The 15,634-nt window shown below is 41.4% G+C and overlaps 1 protein-coding gene across 2 annotated transcripts in view; it reads left to right on the forward strand.

The window, feature by feature from the left end:
• Positions 1–15,634, forward strand: part of KCNMA1 (potassium calcium-activated channel subfamily M alpha 1) — a 466,431-nt gene that overhangs the window by 392,599 nt on the left and 58,198 nt on the right. For both annotated transcript variants that reach the window (XM_066600372.1, XM_066600373.1), the window contains exons 20-22: positions 4,197–4,323; positions 4,915–5,139; positions 5,641–5,833. In XM_066600372.1, the coding sequence (XP_066456469.1) occupies positions 4,197–4,323; positions 4,915–5,139; positions 5,641–5,833 (545 nt within the window). The remainder of the gene's footprint in view (positions 1–4,196; positions 4,324–4,914; positions 5,140–5,640; positions 5,834–15,634) is intronic.

A 15,634-nucleotide genomic window follows, 5' to 3' on the forward strand; every position in this document is an offset into this window, starting at 1 on the left:
GTAAGAAGCAGTATGGAGGGCACTTCTAAAATACGGCAGTCTTTGTAATGTGTATTTGAAATGCTTCCTTGAAACCAGTGGCGGCTCCAGGATGTGTATGATATTCCACAGATCTCTCCTCTATTATGCAGGTCCCTGTCTGCTTCTCCTTTCCAAGTGAGATTTGTGGTTTAGCTGCAGGCTCTGTCCTTCAGGAAGGCTTTTTTGGGTTGCCTTCTGGCATTTATTTCTCTTTGCTTTGCTCTTAGAGTTTAAAGCAGTGTTTCAGGATTCATCTTAGTTTAGTTAACACTATGGGGTTGGTGTTTGTAGCAGTCTGTTCCAGTTTCATTAACCACTTCATCTCTAAAGAGATCGACTTTTCCAACCGCCAGCATTTGCCACATTTCTGAAGAACTTTCTTTTTTCATCATGTATGTTTTTGTGATTGTGCCAGAATTGTAGTTAGGAAACAATGTATATAATCAGATGATAAAACCAGAGTATCCCAACATGCGAATTGTCTATGGCACTGCTGTCGTTTGACTGTTGTTGCTTTGTGTTGTGCCTTCTCCTATTATTAGGGTGCTTTCACAGATAGCTTGATAAATCTGCCCCTAAGAGCAAAATAGTCTCTGTTGCTCATACGAAGCAATTGTAGCGTGATGGTATAAAATGGCTGCTGTTAGTGCCGCCTGTGATAATTTTTCATACTATGGGAGCATTTATATGCATCCTGCACCTCGAAGTGAACGACACTGGACCGACGCCCTGGCTCCCCGAGCATTTACAGCCAGACCACTTGCTGTGAATATAACAATAAATACAAGGCATTCGTTAATATTTTGGTCAAAATACAGAAGCCCAAAGGCCCACGTCAAGGGTCCTTGTCCTATTGTAGAGAAGAAAGGAGCTGGATGGTGGGCAGGGGTGGAGCCTAACTGTTGACAGCCCCACCCCCTTCTCCCTCAGTTCTGCACATGAATTCTCCCATTCCCGGGCGGGTTTCCACTAACTATGCTGACAGCAGCCATTTACAGCCAAATGTTGGATGTAGGTCAATAGGGGGTTATAAAATGAACTTCAAAGTGCATTTCTAGTGGCATTTTCCTACCTTTGTTGTGGTTTTTTTGCTTCATGCTCTTGCTATGGTTCTCTTTTCACGTCTTTTCCCTGAGGCTTCTCTAAAAGGAAAAAAAAATACACGTATGTAATAAAAAAAAAATTAAGAGACTCATGAAATTCATAATTTAAAGTATTTTTAAAACACTTGCCAAAAATGCACAAATTTTATGGTGATTTTAAGCAAGAAAAAACTTCCAGAAAAAAAGGACTATATATGAAGAAAGCCTTAAAATATCTGCATGGAAATTTTGCAGCAGCAAAATCTGCACCAAACGGTGCAAATTTGGCAGCAGATTTTGGTGCAAATTTACAGCGGATTTCACCCCTTCCCATAACCAACAAATGCTGTGAATAATACAAAAATCGGCAGAAAAATATGCTTGTAATTGTCCTTAAGGTAAATGCTCGGAAAATTCTCATCAAATGACGCAGATTTTGCAGGGGTTTTGGTGTGGATGAAACAATGCACTGTAAAAATCCATAGCATCATTTGAAATTCTACATATTTAATATCCGCAGTGCAAGTCAAACACTACTGCAGAATGTGGTTGAGATTTCTTGAAATGCTTTCCACATCGCTTGTACTATGAAATGCTGCAGATTTTCCGCAGCCAATTCTTCTATGGAAAATCTGCATCACTCTGTGTGCATATACCCCCAGGGCACCTTCATATCTGCTGTGGGCTTTATTAATCCGCTGCAAAGTCACACCTAAATGGTTTGGATTTTACCGTGGCTTTGCTTGCAGATCTGCCACAGATTTTTACCCTTGTAATTCAAGGGGTGAAAGCTGCAACAGAAATAGGAATGCTCCTGATTTAGAATCTGCAGCGTTTTTCAAAAACACTGCCAATTTGGAGCTAAAATTTTATTTTCATGAAATTTCCTCTACAAGCCCCTTAATGCAAATGCTGAGTAATTTCCACAGCAGTAGTATTTTGGTGCTAAACGCATTTTGTACTGTGTACTTTAGAGCAGATCTGCACCAATCCACACCACTTTGTGTGGATTTTGACCCTGATCTACAGCACATTTCATCCTTTCCATTGAAGGGGTAAAGTCTGCTGCAGCTCTGCGCCACAATCCAATTCAAAACCGTCACATGTAAAGGCTCTCTAGTCGCCCATTCACATGGCCAATTTTATTCACCCAAATTCTATTTGAGTTGGTGGGTGAGCTCAGACAAAACTCGGACCTGTCAATAAGGCAATGCAGAATAGTGTTACTGTTTTATAGACTGATGGTCCATGTACAAACATTGCTGCATTTCCTATTCTGGTCCAATTCACAGATGAGAGTGCAATGTCCACTGCTTCCACCGCTCAGACTGTACATGGATGTGCATCTATGTGCTATCCAATGTGAGTTGTGCCCGAGAATCTTGGGTGTAACTTTTACTTGTCCATCTGCGGCCTAAGTGTGCCTTCACACAGAATGTAAATGTTGCGGAATTTCCACAGTGGATTCTACATCATTTACAGTACAAGTTGTGTGGACATGATTTGAAAAATCACATTCACATTGAGCAGAAAAATACTGCACAAAATTCCAACTAAGTCAATTTCTGCTGCAGATTTTAACAGCAAATTTTAACCTTTGAAATGCAAATTTTTAAATTCTCATCAAATCCACAGCAAAATCTGCGGCAAAATCCACACAAATAGGCCCCTGCCTATTTCTGCTGCGGAAAGTCAGAAGCAAATCCTGCCTGTGTGAAGGTACCCTTACATTGGTTTTCCCATAATAATATTTGCTTGCTTGGGTACAGATGAGCTAATTATAGTGAATAGTGATTGGTCTAATCGGCACGTTATGTATGTTATTTGTTGGGAAGTCACTTTAAGGAATCAAATAGCTTTTTGCAGATATCTGTTTTCCATTTTTTTTCAGTGCAAATGTGATTGTCATTAGAAACCACTCGCTGTTGTCTAGCGGAGGACGGGGGGGGGGGGGGCACACATCCCACTCTGCAGCGACACTCTGTTGAATCTTTAAAGGCCGTCAGTTGCGTAAAACCAAACCCGATTGGGCAATTTGCTAAAATATTAAAAGCCCAGCCTGTTAAAGCTTTTACTGTGCAGGGCAGAGCGTCAGAATGTGTCCGCTGTGAAAGCAAATAATTGACTTTCTATCCTCATGCCAAACAAACAGCACCGGTGACTAAATTCACATCGCTTCTACTTCATTGCAGATCCTAATAGCAGCTCTTTGATATTGAGAGACAGAAAGGAGCTGAGAAACATTCAGCAACAACTCAAGGAAACAGCTTAGAATTCCCGCCCTTGGAAAATGAGCATGTTCCTGTGTAAGGAAGGACAAGTGTTGTACACACTGCAATTAACTATAAAGCTCCTTCACCCTGAATCACAGAGGGATAGGCCAATGCCTAAAATACACAACAACAGGGTTTTAAAGAAACAGCAGTTTGTAGCCACACGATAAGACTGCAAGATTCTGCTGTTAATTCCTGTAATTATCATTTTTTGCATGAGCATGCATATATGTTAGAAGGTAACAACTCCAAAGTTTCTGCCAACTCTTCCCCACCAGAAGTTTAAATGGAGTTTGACACTAGATCTAATGGTATTGGTGCAAGGTCAACCCTACAACACCAAAATCACCCGATTTGCTAGCAGTTTCTCACACCGTCAGATTTAAAGTTAAAACTTATAGGAGTTGAAAACACCAGATGACCTTTAAACATTGTAGAACACTACAAAACAATGCTGAGTGAACGGTGAGCCATCCCTTTGTTGTAGTGGAGGCGCAGACATGCTGGAGATTTCACAGATTATGAGCTTCACAGGCGTTTCCCTTGCTGTATTAAACTCTGGTTTATCATCATAAGCAGATTCTTTTGTGCTTATTTTAATGTTATACTTGACTCAGGAAACCAAATGAAGGATAAACTTAGATACATTTTGAAGTATAGCATGAACGTTGACCAATAGTGAAACCTATGCATCGCCATGATTACCAGGTGAAAGGTTGAGGAGCCCTGCTATCAAATAGTTATTCAATTCATAGCAGGAGTTTGATCAATGGAATACACTTGTACTTGGCTAAATCTTTAATTCATTTGTTAACAATAGGCATGATCCTTTACTCATGGCTGGGAATGATCAAATAGACAACATGGACTCTAGTAGTGTGAAGAAATATGACTCCACTGGCATGTTCCATTGGTGTCCAGCTAAAGAAATGGAGAAAGTTCTGTTGGTGAGTGCATTGTATACACAACAATATTTTTGTATATATGACATTTTGAATAAATAAATGCCAGACATGATTGGCTGAAACTGGCTGTGGTCTTATTATGTCTTTGTTTCCTGGCACTATGCCTCTCAGTACCCTCCACAGGAATGGTGCTGCCTTTTGTGCCTAACAAATGCATCTCCTGTATTGCCCATCCCAAGAAATGTGTGAAATGGAGATCTTGTCATGAATGCAATTATAAATCTGTCTTCAGTAAGCTCCTGTACTCCCCCTAGTGGTGGCTGCTGGCAGCCATAGTATTATTTAACGCTATTGTGGCAGTCGGCTCAGTGGTCCTATACTTGGCTCAACCCCATTACTGCCCTGATGGGTGGACCTGTTAGCACACGACAACAAAGTTGAATGATTTTTTGCAGGGTGAAGATAAGTTATAGTTATTCCTTCCTGTTTTTTGACTCAGATGATCGAATTATTTTTTAGGAAAGGATAGGATTTTTTTGAATAAATATTAAACAGTTTAATTAGAAAACAAAAATGATCTTTATGTATTTATAATGTTGAAAAATTAATGCTTTATTCTGTCATCCAATACAGACTCGTAGTGAAGCAGCAATGACGGTACTAAGCGGCCACGTAGTTGTCTGTATTTTTGGAGATTTCACATCTGCACTCATTGGGGTTCGAAATTTGGTGATGCCACTCCGAGCCAGCAACTTCCACTATCACGAACTGAAGCCAATAGTATTTGTGGGTTCCTTGGAATACTTAAAGAGGGAGTGGGAAACATTGCACAACTTTCCAAAGGTTTCCATCCTGCCTGTAAGTAAGAGGGAGATTTCAAGCTGGAGTGGAACAGGGCACGCAATGTAGCCTGTAATGCTTCTGTTAGTCTGCCCAGATATATAAATTGTGAACTGCAATTAATGGGAAAAATTGCATGATGAAATAGGACTGTATTTCCTAAATAAAATCCTCTTTTAAGGATTGCCTCCTCTCATTCATCACTGCTTCAATATCACCATGTCAGCTGGCTGAGGCAAACACCCTGCAGACAGCCCTGGTCCACTCTCCAGTGGTCACACAGTTGTCTGAGGAAAGGTGACATTGTCGTGCTGAATCATTTGCTGCTTTTATTTCCTATTGCTTTTCTATTTTGTACTATTAACTAAAAACTATTAGAAACCTGCAGTTTGTTTCACATTTATGTATTTTGCCTGTTTTCTTGCATTCTCTTCTTTTGCTGCAACTTTCCTCTTGATATCATTTTCTAACTGTTTCCTCCTTTCTTCTCTCCCTCCTCTTTTTCTCTTTTACCTTTAGGGTACGCCATTAAGTCGAGCTGATCTAAGGGCTGTCAACATTAACCTGTGTGACATGTGCGTTATTCTGTCAGCCAATCAGAACAATATTGATGATACTTCACTTCAGGACAAGGAATGTATCTTGGCATCTCTCAACATCAAATCCATGCAGTTTGATGACAGCATTGGGGTCTTGCAAGCTAACTCTCAAGGTAAGCCAGGCCCTCTGTCACTTCCCAGCAAAGCTCCAAAGGCACAGAGCTGGCACAAGCGATATCCCTCATTCAGCCTTTTACAGATCTACTCTCAGCATGTGACATCGCTTAAGTTGTTGATGTCTTTGATGGGTCTCTTGGAAGCTTTTCGCAGCTTACGATTGGCACATCAAGTATTGCAAGAACAGTTTGTCTGGAGTCACAACACTCCAAAGTCAGGCCTTATGTGCATAATGGTATTACAGCCAGGAGCATAACTAGAAGAGGCTGGCCCCATAGCAAACTATTGACTCTCCGCCCAAGCTTGAACATTTAACATTTCAGTATGAAAGTTAAGGCAAAGACACACTTTCCTTCTAAGTTGTGGTAAGAAAAATACAACTACACTGCCAAGTGTGCGCTTTAGAAACAAGGTAACATAACAATCAGCTGATAACTGATATGTTATGTGAACCCACACCAGACCCTTGAATTCGTTCAGAACCAAAACAAGATGCCTAAATATTTTATCGCTCTCTAATGAGAAAAGGGGGTTTTGTGCTTTTTGGAAAAATATTTTTTTTAAGTTATTTTTTTCTTTAAATGTAAGCCCCACCAGGGGAATAGACCATGGGATCACTTAATCACTGATACAAAACAGTGCAATATTTCTGCACTGCAGTGTACAATTCCGGTCAGCGTAACATGTACATGTACAGCACAGAGCAGGAAAGCAGTTAAACACATAACTCATTTAAAGATGGAAGTACTTGATAAATGTGTAGTAAGGATAAGGTTGGGAGACATACAAGACAAGCACTGGGACATAGATGTAGTCTCGATAGGGAGGGGTTAGGCCTAAAGACACAAGATGATTATATAGTTAGGATTCTCCTACAATATGGCCGCAATACCTCTGTGTAAAAAGGGACAGACATTGTGCAAGTAAACAGGGAACTGTATGTGTGTGTGGTGGGGTTGTAGTGGGAGGATGTGTCTTAGATGGACACATTGAACACAGTATATTTAGGATTAGATCAGACCCATTCGTCCTCTTCTACTTTCTCCCTCCAGTGTGTCTTCTGCCTTCTCTTCAGCGGCAGCTCCCTGTGATAGGCCGCACTCCTCCACCTGCACATAGACTACGTAGTAGCACCCCAGACTCAGGGCTTGTCTGTACAGCACAGCTTCTAAACTCTGCTGGACAGTCCAGGCCTGAGTCTGCAGGCTTGTAGCAGCCACTATGGCTATTGCAGTGATACTTACATACCTGATTACAGCTCTCTAGCAACTCTATGTTAAATCTCAGATGCTGAGGAGGTATTACTTCTAATGGAAAATAATCTCTGTAATATGGTGCTATAGGCACACACCATGTGTAGAAATCATATATGCTCCCAAGCCATGATAACAGGTTTTAGAAACCTCTTAAAACTCCTTTCTTCTGGAGTATTTTTGAATGCCCATTGAAAACAATAGGGAAAAAGGAAACATTTAATTCTGTTTGGAAAAGAGACAGAACACAGATGTGAATGGGCCCTTACTGACAATTCAACTAAGAACTAAGTATTCAAGGTTTTGCCCCCTACGCCCCACCCCCCTTCCCCTGCACCATTTTACTTAAAGGGGTTGTCTCGCGGCAGCAAGTGGGGTCATACACTTCTGTATGGCCATATTAATGCACTTTGTAATATACATTGTGCATTAATTATGAGCCATACAGAAGTTATTCACTTACCTGCTCCGTTGCTGGCGTCCTCGTCTCCATGGATCCGTCTAAATTCGCTGTCTTCTGGCGTTTTTAGACGCGCTTGCGCAGTCTGGTCTTCTGCCTGGTGAATAGGGCCGCTCGTACCGGAGAGCTGGTACCGCGTCGTCATCGTAGCTCCGTCCCGTCACGTGTGCCGATTCCAGCCAATCAGGAGGCTGGAATCGGCAATGGACCGCACAGAGCCCACGGTGCACCATGGGAGAAGACCCGTGGTGCATCGTGGGTGAAGATCCCGGCGGCCATCTTGGAAAAGGAAGAAAGAAGTCGTCGCAGAGCGGGGATTCGGGTAAGTAATATATATATATTTTTTTAACCCATCCCTTGGGTCTGTCTCGCGCCGAATGGGGGGCCTATTGAAAACAAAAAAAAAAAAGTTTCGGCGCGAGACAACCCCTTTAAACTAATTCAATTCTAATTTTCCTTAACTTTTTGGGCCAAACAATACTGCCACATTATGTAACTATCTCTAAATAATGAAACAGCAGTTCAATGGAGATATTAACTTGGTGTTCTAAAAAAGTGAAGGGTTTAATACCAATATTTATAGCTGTATAGGGCTGTTATGTTGGGGACAGTGAAGGGGCTACTGCTGCCTTCCCTGGTGGCCTGGGATATTATACTGGTAGAAATCAATATTACATCCCTGGTGATCTAGAACAGTGAAAGGGTCAACATTCCCAGTGTCTAACACAGTAAAAGTGTAATAAGACCAGGGAGACTGATACTAAGTTACTTGCCTAGTGGTCTAGACTAAAGAAGAAATGAATGCCACCTTCCATGTTGTTGGCCTTTGACATTGAATTGTTAAAGACCTTAGGGCATGTGGTTTACTTACCTCCTCAGACTTCAGTGGGGTCTTTGACAAGTTGGACTCCATGTGCTGTTCAGCTTTCCCTTCATGTTGAACACTGATCATACAGATCAGTGATGGGGAGAGACAGAGAAGACTGGCAAAACCGTTCGTGAGCACTTACCAATGACTATAGGGAACTTCACTCAGTTTTCACTGGACTTCCTCTTGGTTCCTAATGCTCAACATACCATCTGTCGTAAAAACTACCATTCATTTAATTACCTCTTGTCTCCTCCACTAATTTTTTTTATATGTACTCTCCATTTCCCTCTCCCACAATTCCCTTCTTACATCTGCATTTCTAAGTGTAGAGCTTGCTGAACCCAACCACTAATCTGTGTTTGGCTACCGGATTCTACACTTCGTCTCCTTTGTGTTCCGTTTCCTGCTGTATTCCTTGCAGCATGCTTCTGCTGTATGCTTTACTGACTCTTGTTTGCTCTTCAATATGTTGCCATTTAATAATGCATATCAATCTGTAACAAGATCCCATTGTCCAATAAATTACAGCATTCTCCTGCCACCTTTGGGCTAATGGTGGACAGTGTAATTATAACATTTCAGAAATGCTATTTGACACAAGCACAAGCCATTATTACCGATTTTCTATGAAATATTTACAACTATCCATCAGGCTCGGTGTAAGACATTGTGCTGGAAACGGACTCTTTTCACACAACTTTTCCTGACTTTTCTCTTTCCATTTAAAGGCAGAAAATGACACAGCATATAAGTGTTTTAAGAAAGTTAATTATACAGCAGCAAAAGCAAAGCATCACATTACTGTTATAAAATATTAAATCAGTATCTTTCATTCTCCCAGATGCCCTGGAGATAAATACACCATGTTTAATGCTCCGGCTCCAACACTTTAACACAAAAAAATGTATAGTTGTATCTGCCTCCTTGTATTTCTTGCCACTTGGTTCGCCTTGGAGCGGCCAGACAGACTCGGCTCTTGGCAGAAGGGTTAAGAACATCTTTGCATGCTTGCTTAGGTAGACAACATTTTTATAATGCTCACTTGGGACTGCAAGCTGGGAAGCATCTTTCCAATAATATATTACTCTTTAACCATATTAAGCTTGATTGTCTGCACATACAGTGTGGAGATATAAAACTCCCGAGCTTCCTTCTGAACCGTTTTATAAATATTTAAGCCCGGCTTACGTGCCTCTGGATATTAAAACATAATTTACCCTAACACACCCACATTTGCGCGCACACAAAGAGCGACCTGTGTGTAAATATTACATAGGGCCTTCTTCTCCACCCTGTTATCACAGCACTTTAATGAATACATAATTTCACACTTCACATTTTATTGGAAACTGCCTTTGTGCGCTGTGTAAGTATAAGGCATTGGTTGCTGGTGTGACAGGAGCCGTACAGAACGCTCTTTTAATGATCTGCTGCTTTAATTATACAAAGATGTTTGGGGAGAACTGTTATGTTGCCTGAACTTTGCTATTGAGGTAAAGTAATTCAATTGTAGACTGTAAATCCAACATAAACGGGGATTATTAGCTAAAGACATTCTGCATACCTGAAGGAGAACCACTCAGTACCTGACGATATGAATAGCCCCGGAGCCCATAAGGCCGGCTGCAAGCGACCGGATTTGAATTGTGGAATCTGCGATCGTCACCCACACAGACAATCCGCAGTTTTTTGCACCCATTGAAAAAATAGAACATTCGCATGTCCATGGTGAGCGGATAGCGATTGCGATTTCCAAGAGCGGTTTTAAAATATCCTATTTTTGTGCGAAATCCGCACAGACAGCTTCCATTGAAGTCAATGGAGTCCGACCAACCAACAGCCCGTCCACAATTGACCTTGCGATGGCGCGGGAAAAACAAACATTTAAAAAAAAAATCTGTACTGTGCATGACCGACATTGAGTGTCCACGGTCATCTGCAGTACAGGCAAAGCAAGTATGTGGGGTTGCTGACCGTGGTCAGAGCCGGAATCTACTGTGGGAACCCACATCTGGAAACTGGCTCCGCTGTGTAGCCAGCCTGAAACTGAGACTGGGTCTAAAAATGGTGGATAATTTACGATGTGGATTTGTTGCAAATCTGGGCTAAATACGCAACAAATCTGTGGCTACATTTGTATGTGTAACATGCAGATTTTGTTGTGGATTGATTGCAGATTTCACTCTACTGCATCATGGGGCAAAATTCTCACTGATCCACGGCTTTCAGCTTGACCATGCTGTGGATTTCAAAATCTGCAGTCCGATTTTTGTCAGATTTTGGCCACTACATGAGGATGGAGAATTGAAAACCCCACTTCCTTGTACTGTACTGTAAATTGTCCGCAGATTTGTAGTATAGAATCCACACCACAAATTTGTCTCATCTAGTCTGACTCCTGTGAACACAGTAAGGACTGGCGTAGTTGATGCTATGAATTGCTAGCAGTAACGTGCTTATTAAGTATAAACCCAAAAATGAATTTATAAAGTGTTTAGCTTGCACACTCCATGCAGAACAATAACATTATTATACATTATGCACAGATCTGTTCTTATTCCACACCATTATCTTATAAATGATGGAACAAATCAATAAAAATTACTCCATAACATACTGTAGAAATCCCAGATAATACAGTCGTATTCTGTTTTTTAAAAGCATCTTCCTCAATTTAATGCCTGTACATAAAAGATAATCCGCCTCCTTGAAGTGTTATCAATATAACGTAAATTGCATCATTGTGTACAGTTCTAAGCGGCAGTATTCAATTTATAAACCAGATTGTAACAATTTATGTCAGATCAGTTAATATCCCTTCAATTTTGCTCATTTTATTATGATTTACTACCAGATCTATAGGTACAGATTGTCGTGTACTGCAAATGCCGTTGGTCAAGCCGCCACACTGTAAATTATTAGGCACAAATGTAAAATTTATACTAAATTGTTAGTTTGTTATTTAAACCTGCCCGTTCATGATTGAAGCCTTTCTGAATGGAAATTAGGCTGATGACCCCGGAGTGCGGCATCCAATCAAATGAGCACGTTTTCCGTGGATCAGTTTCAGTGTGAATCCACATTAAATGGGAAAATTAAGCGATCTGAGTGACTTTCAACGATGCCTGGTCATCAGTGCTAGACTAGTATTGGCCTGCATTTCAAAAATGGCCAAAATTGAGAGTACATTACGAATGGTGTGATTAAGGATAAACCTACAGAAAAAGGATGCATCCCATTCTGTTTCTTGATAAAAGAAGTCACAGCAGGATACAAATATTCTTCTGATGACTAGGCAGCGCACAGTCAAGCAAACTGCAGCCAAATACAACACTGGAGTTTCAATTAATGCATGGGCCATAACAGCAGCAGACATCTCTGAGGGTCTTAACTGTGTAAGAGAAACAAATAGGAAAGACTGCAGTGGGCAAAAGGCCACAAAATGTGATCACTGAAAAATAACACCTCCCAAAAATAGAATATAAAGTTACCAAAAGTCAAACGTACCCCTCTGTGGTACTAGTGAAAACTTCAGATTGTTCTGCGAAAAATTAAGACCTCGTACAACTTCATCAGCAGAAATATAAAAAGGTTTTTGGCTTTCAGTATATTACGACACATTACTGTATAGCGACTGACTACTGCAACTCGCTGCTGTTCCATTGTGAATGCAGCAGTCAGGATCATCTTTTTGTCCAATTGCCTCCACCCTGTGCCAGTCACTAAACTGATGCCTCCACCCTGTGCCAGTCACTAAGATGATGCCTCCAACCAGTGCCAGTCACTATGCTGATGCCTCCACCCTGTGCCAGTCACTACGCTGATGCCTCCACCCATCTCAGGCAGATATGATGAGAGTTGTGGAATGATTAGATGAATGGTCTTGCCACCTGAAAAACTAAAAAGGGTTCCCCCCTTGGCCTATAAAAGGTTCTCAGAGGCTCCTTGTGTGTAGTGACCTCTTCTTCCGCTTATGTAGAGCTTGTTGACCACTAGACGCCTCTACAATGCAGAGGAGAGATTTCACCCATTACCAGAGTCTAAGAGGGAGCGCTGTGGGATGTGGAAGCTGGATGGTCATATCGATGAATTGTTTCCCTCTGGCTGTTCTGTCTAGACTGTTAGAAGGTGTTGGGACCAGTGGATGTGTGAGGGCATACAAGATGCCCTTAACAGATCATCAGCAGCAAGGAGCGTCTGATTGTCCAACAAACACCAGCAGCTCCAACTGTTTTGATGTCCACCATACAGAGACAGGTGGCACCATCATTAAAAGCCCCTGTGTCCATCTGAACCATTTCCAGGTACTTGGCTGAAGGACATTTGGTCTCACAGCGCCCATTACGTGTACTGCCTTTGACACCCACCTACTGTCACCGTCTGTCGTGAGTAACAAATCCAGTTTAGTTTTGGCACTGACAATGATCATGTTCATGTCTGGAGACCTCAGGGTGAGCGCCAATTCTGTCTTTGCAGTGGAGCTGCTGCTGTGATGGCTTCGGGGGTTATTGCATACAACAGTCGGTCACCCCTAGGAGTGGTACGAAGGACAATAACAGCTCAGTGATATGTTCATGACATCCTGCAGCCACATGTGTTCCTCTTGTGGCAGCTTCCAGGGGCATTTCCCAGCAGGATAATGCTCGGCTGCACACAGAAGGGGGTCACAGTAATGTCTCCACAACATTGCTACATTACTGTGGCTGCCTGGTCGCCAGATTTATCATCAATTGAACATCTATGGGACCATCTGGGACGCCAGTCTACGAGTTTACATGATCTAAAAACTCAGTTACAGCAAATGTGGACTGATATGTTGCAGGATGCCATATGAAACCTGTACTAGAGCCTCCATGCCCACCTGTATCACATCCATCTTGTATCAAAGTCAGAGGAGGTCCAATAGGGCAGTGTTCCCCAACTCCAGTCCTCAGGGACCGCCAACAGGTCATGTTTTCAGGATTTCCTCAGTGTTGCACAGGTGATGTAATTATGGTCAGTGCCTCAGACATTGCCACAGGTGTTCTTACCATAGGATATCCTGAAAACATGACCTGTTGGTGGTCCCTGAGGACTGGAGTTGGGGACCCCTGCAATAGGGTACTAGAACCTCCATGGTGGAACAACAGGGTGCTAGAGTCTCCATGCCCCACGTATCACATCTTGTATCCAAGCTAGAGGTGGTACAACAGGGTACTAGTGCCACCCTTCAAGGGGTCATTTCTGCACAATAAATTCACCGTTTGCTCTAATATTGTAATCACTTACTTATATCAACTTTACGATCACACAGAGAAAGTATAATTTGATTCAAACAACTTCTAGAAGAGGGATTGTTTTAACAATGAGTGTAGTAAAGACAATGTATAAGTATATATCTATAAACTTCATGTTTCCAGACACAATCCCTAAAAGAAGGAAGAATGGGAAGTATTTAAAGTGATCAGGATGGATGACCACAGAACTTGCACACATGTTAAAAACGAAGAAAAATATGATTATCAAATGGAAAGAGGGGGGAATATCTAAAGAAGAATATAATGTGGTCTGTAGAAACTATAGAGCAAGTGTCAGAAAAGCTAATAATGAATTGAGGCTTGCAGCAGAGGCCAAAAGCAATAAAAAAGGATTTTGGAGGTATGTCAAAAGCAAAAGAAAAGTCAAAGATGCTATTGGATGCTTACAAGATGAAAATGGTGAATTGGTTAAGAATGATGTTGAGAAGGCCGAACTTTTAAATTCCTATTTTGCATCTGTTTTCTCTCAGAAAGTAGATGTAACATCAACTCATCTTCCCTGTGCTATTGGAGGAATAAAAGAATGCAGGCTATCTGTAAGCAGAGAGATGGTGAGGGAACACTTAGCTAACTTAAATGAATTCAAATCTCAAGGTCCAGATGAATTACATCCTAGGATACTAAAGGAAGCAGTGGAGGTAATTGCTGAACCACTCGACATAATCTTTGAAAATTCCTGGCGAACAGGAGAAGTCCCGGAAGATTGACAAAGGAGAAATGTTGTCCCTATCTTCAAAAAAGGGAAGAAGGTGGATCCAGGAAACTACAGGCCTGTGAGCCCGACTTCTATACTGGGAAACATCTTTGAACAAATTAAACAGCATGTATGCAAATACTTGGATAAATATGGAGTAATTAACCAGGGCCAGCATGGGTTTGTAACAAGCAAGTCATGCCAGATGAATCTAATTTCCTTCTATGACAGAATCACTGACTGTATTGATCAGGGAAATGTGGTAGATATAGTATATCTTGACTTTAGTAAAGCATTTGACAAAGTATCTCATAGCATACTTATTGAAAAAATTACCAAATATGGCATTGACAAGGCAACTGTTAGGTGGATTCAGAACTGGCTGAGTGATCATACACAAAGAGTGGTCATAAATGGCTGCACATCCAAGTGGAAGAATGTATCAAGTGGGGTACCACAAGGCTCTCTCCTAGGCCTAGTGTTGTTCAACATTTTTATAAATGATCTGAAGGAGGGAATTGATGGGAAACTGATCAAATTTGCTGATGACACAAAGCTAGGAGGGATAGCTAACTCTAGCGAAGAGATAGTATTCAAAAAGATCTAGAAAAGCTTGAACAGTGGGTGGCGACTAACATAATGGTATTTAACAAGGAAAAATGCAAAGTCCTACATCTAGGCAAGAAAAATAAAAAAAACACATACAGAATGGGAGGAATTGGGCTAAGCAGCAGCACAGACGAAAAAGACTTGTGTATACTAATAGATCATAGACTGAACATGCGTCAACGATGTGATGCAGCAGCCAAAAAGGCAAACACAATTCTAGGATGTACTAAGAGAAGCATAGAGTCTAGATCACGTGAGGTAATTATTCTCCTCTACTCTTCCTTAGTCAGACCTCATCTGGAATAGTGTCCTCATCTGGAATAGTGTCCTCATCTAGAATAATGTCCTGTTCTGGGCAACCCACTTTAAAAAAGACATAGACAAACTGGAGCAAGTTCAGAGAAGAGTTACCAAGATGGTGAGCGATCTGCAAATCATGTCTTATGAGGAGCGGTTAAAGGATCTGGGAATGCTTAGCTTGCAAAAAAGAAGGCTGAGAGGAGACTTAATAGCTGTCTACAAATATTTTAAGGGCTGTCACAATGCAGAGGGATCAGCCCTATTCACATTTGCACAAGGAAAGACTAGAAGCAATGTGATGAAACTGAAAGGG

The sequence above is a fragment of the Eleutherodactylus coqui genome, chromosome 4, assembly GCF_035609145.1.
Source record: "Eleutherodactylus coqui strain aEleCoq1 chromosome 4, aEleCoq1.hap1, whole genome shotgun sequence".
In the NCBI taxonomy this organism is placed as follows: Eukaryota; Metazoa; Chordata; class Amphibia; order Anura; family Eleutherodactylidae; genus Eleutherodactylus; species Eleutherodactylus coqui.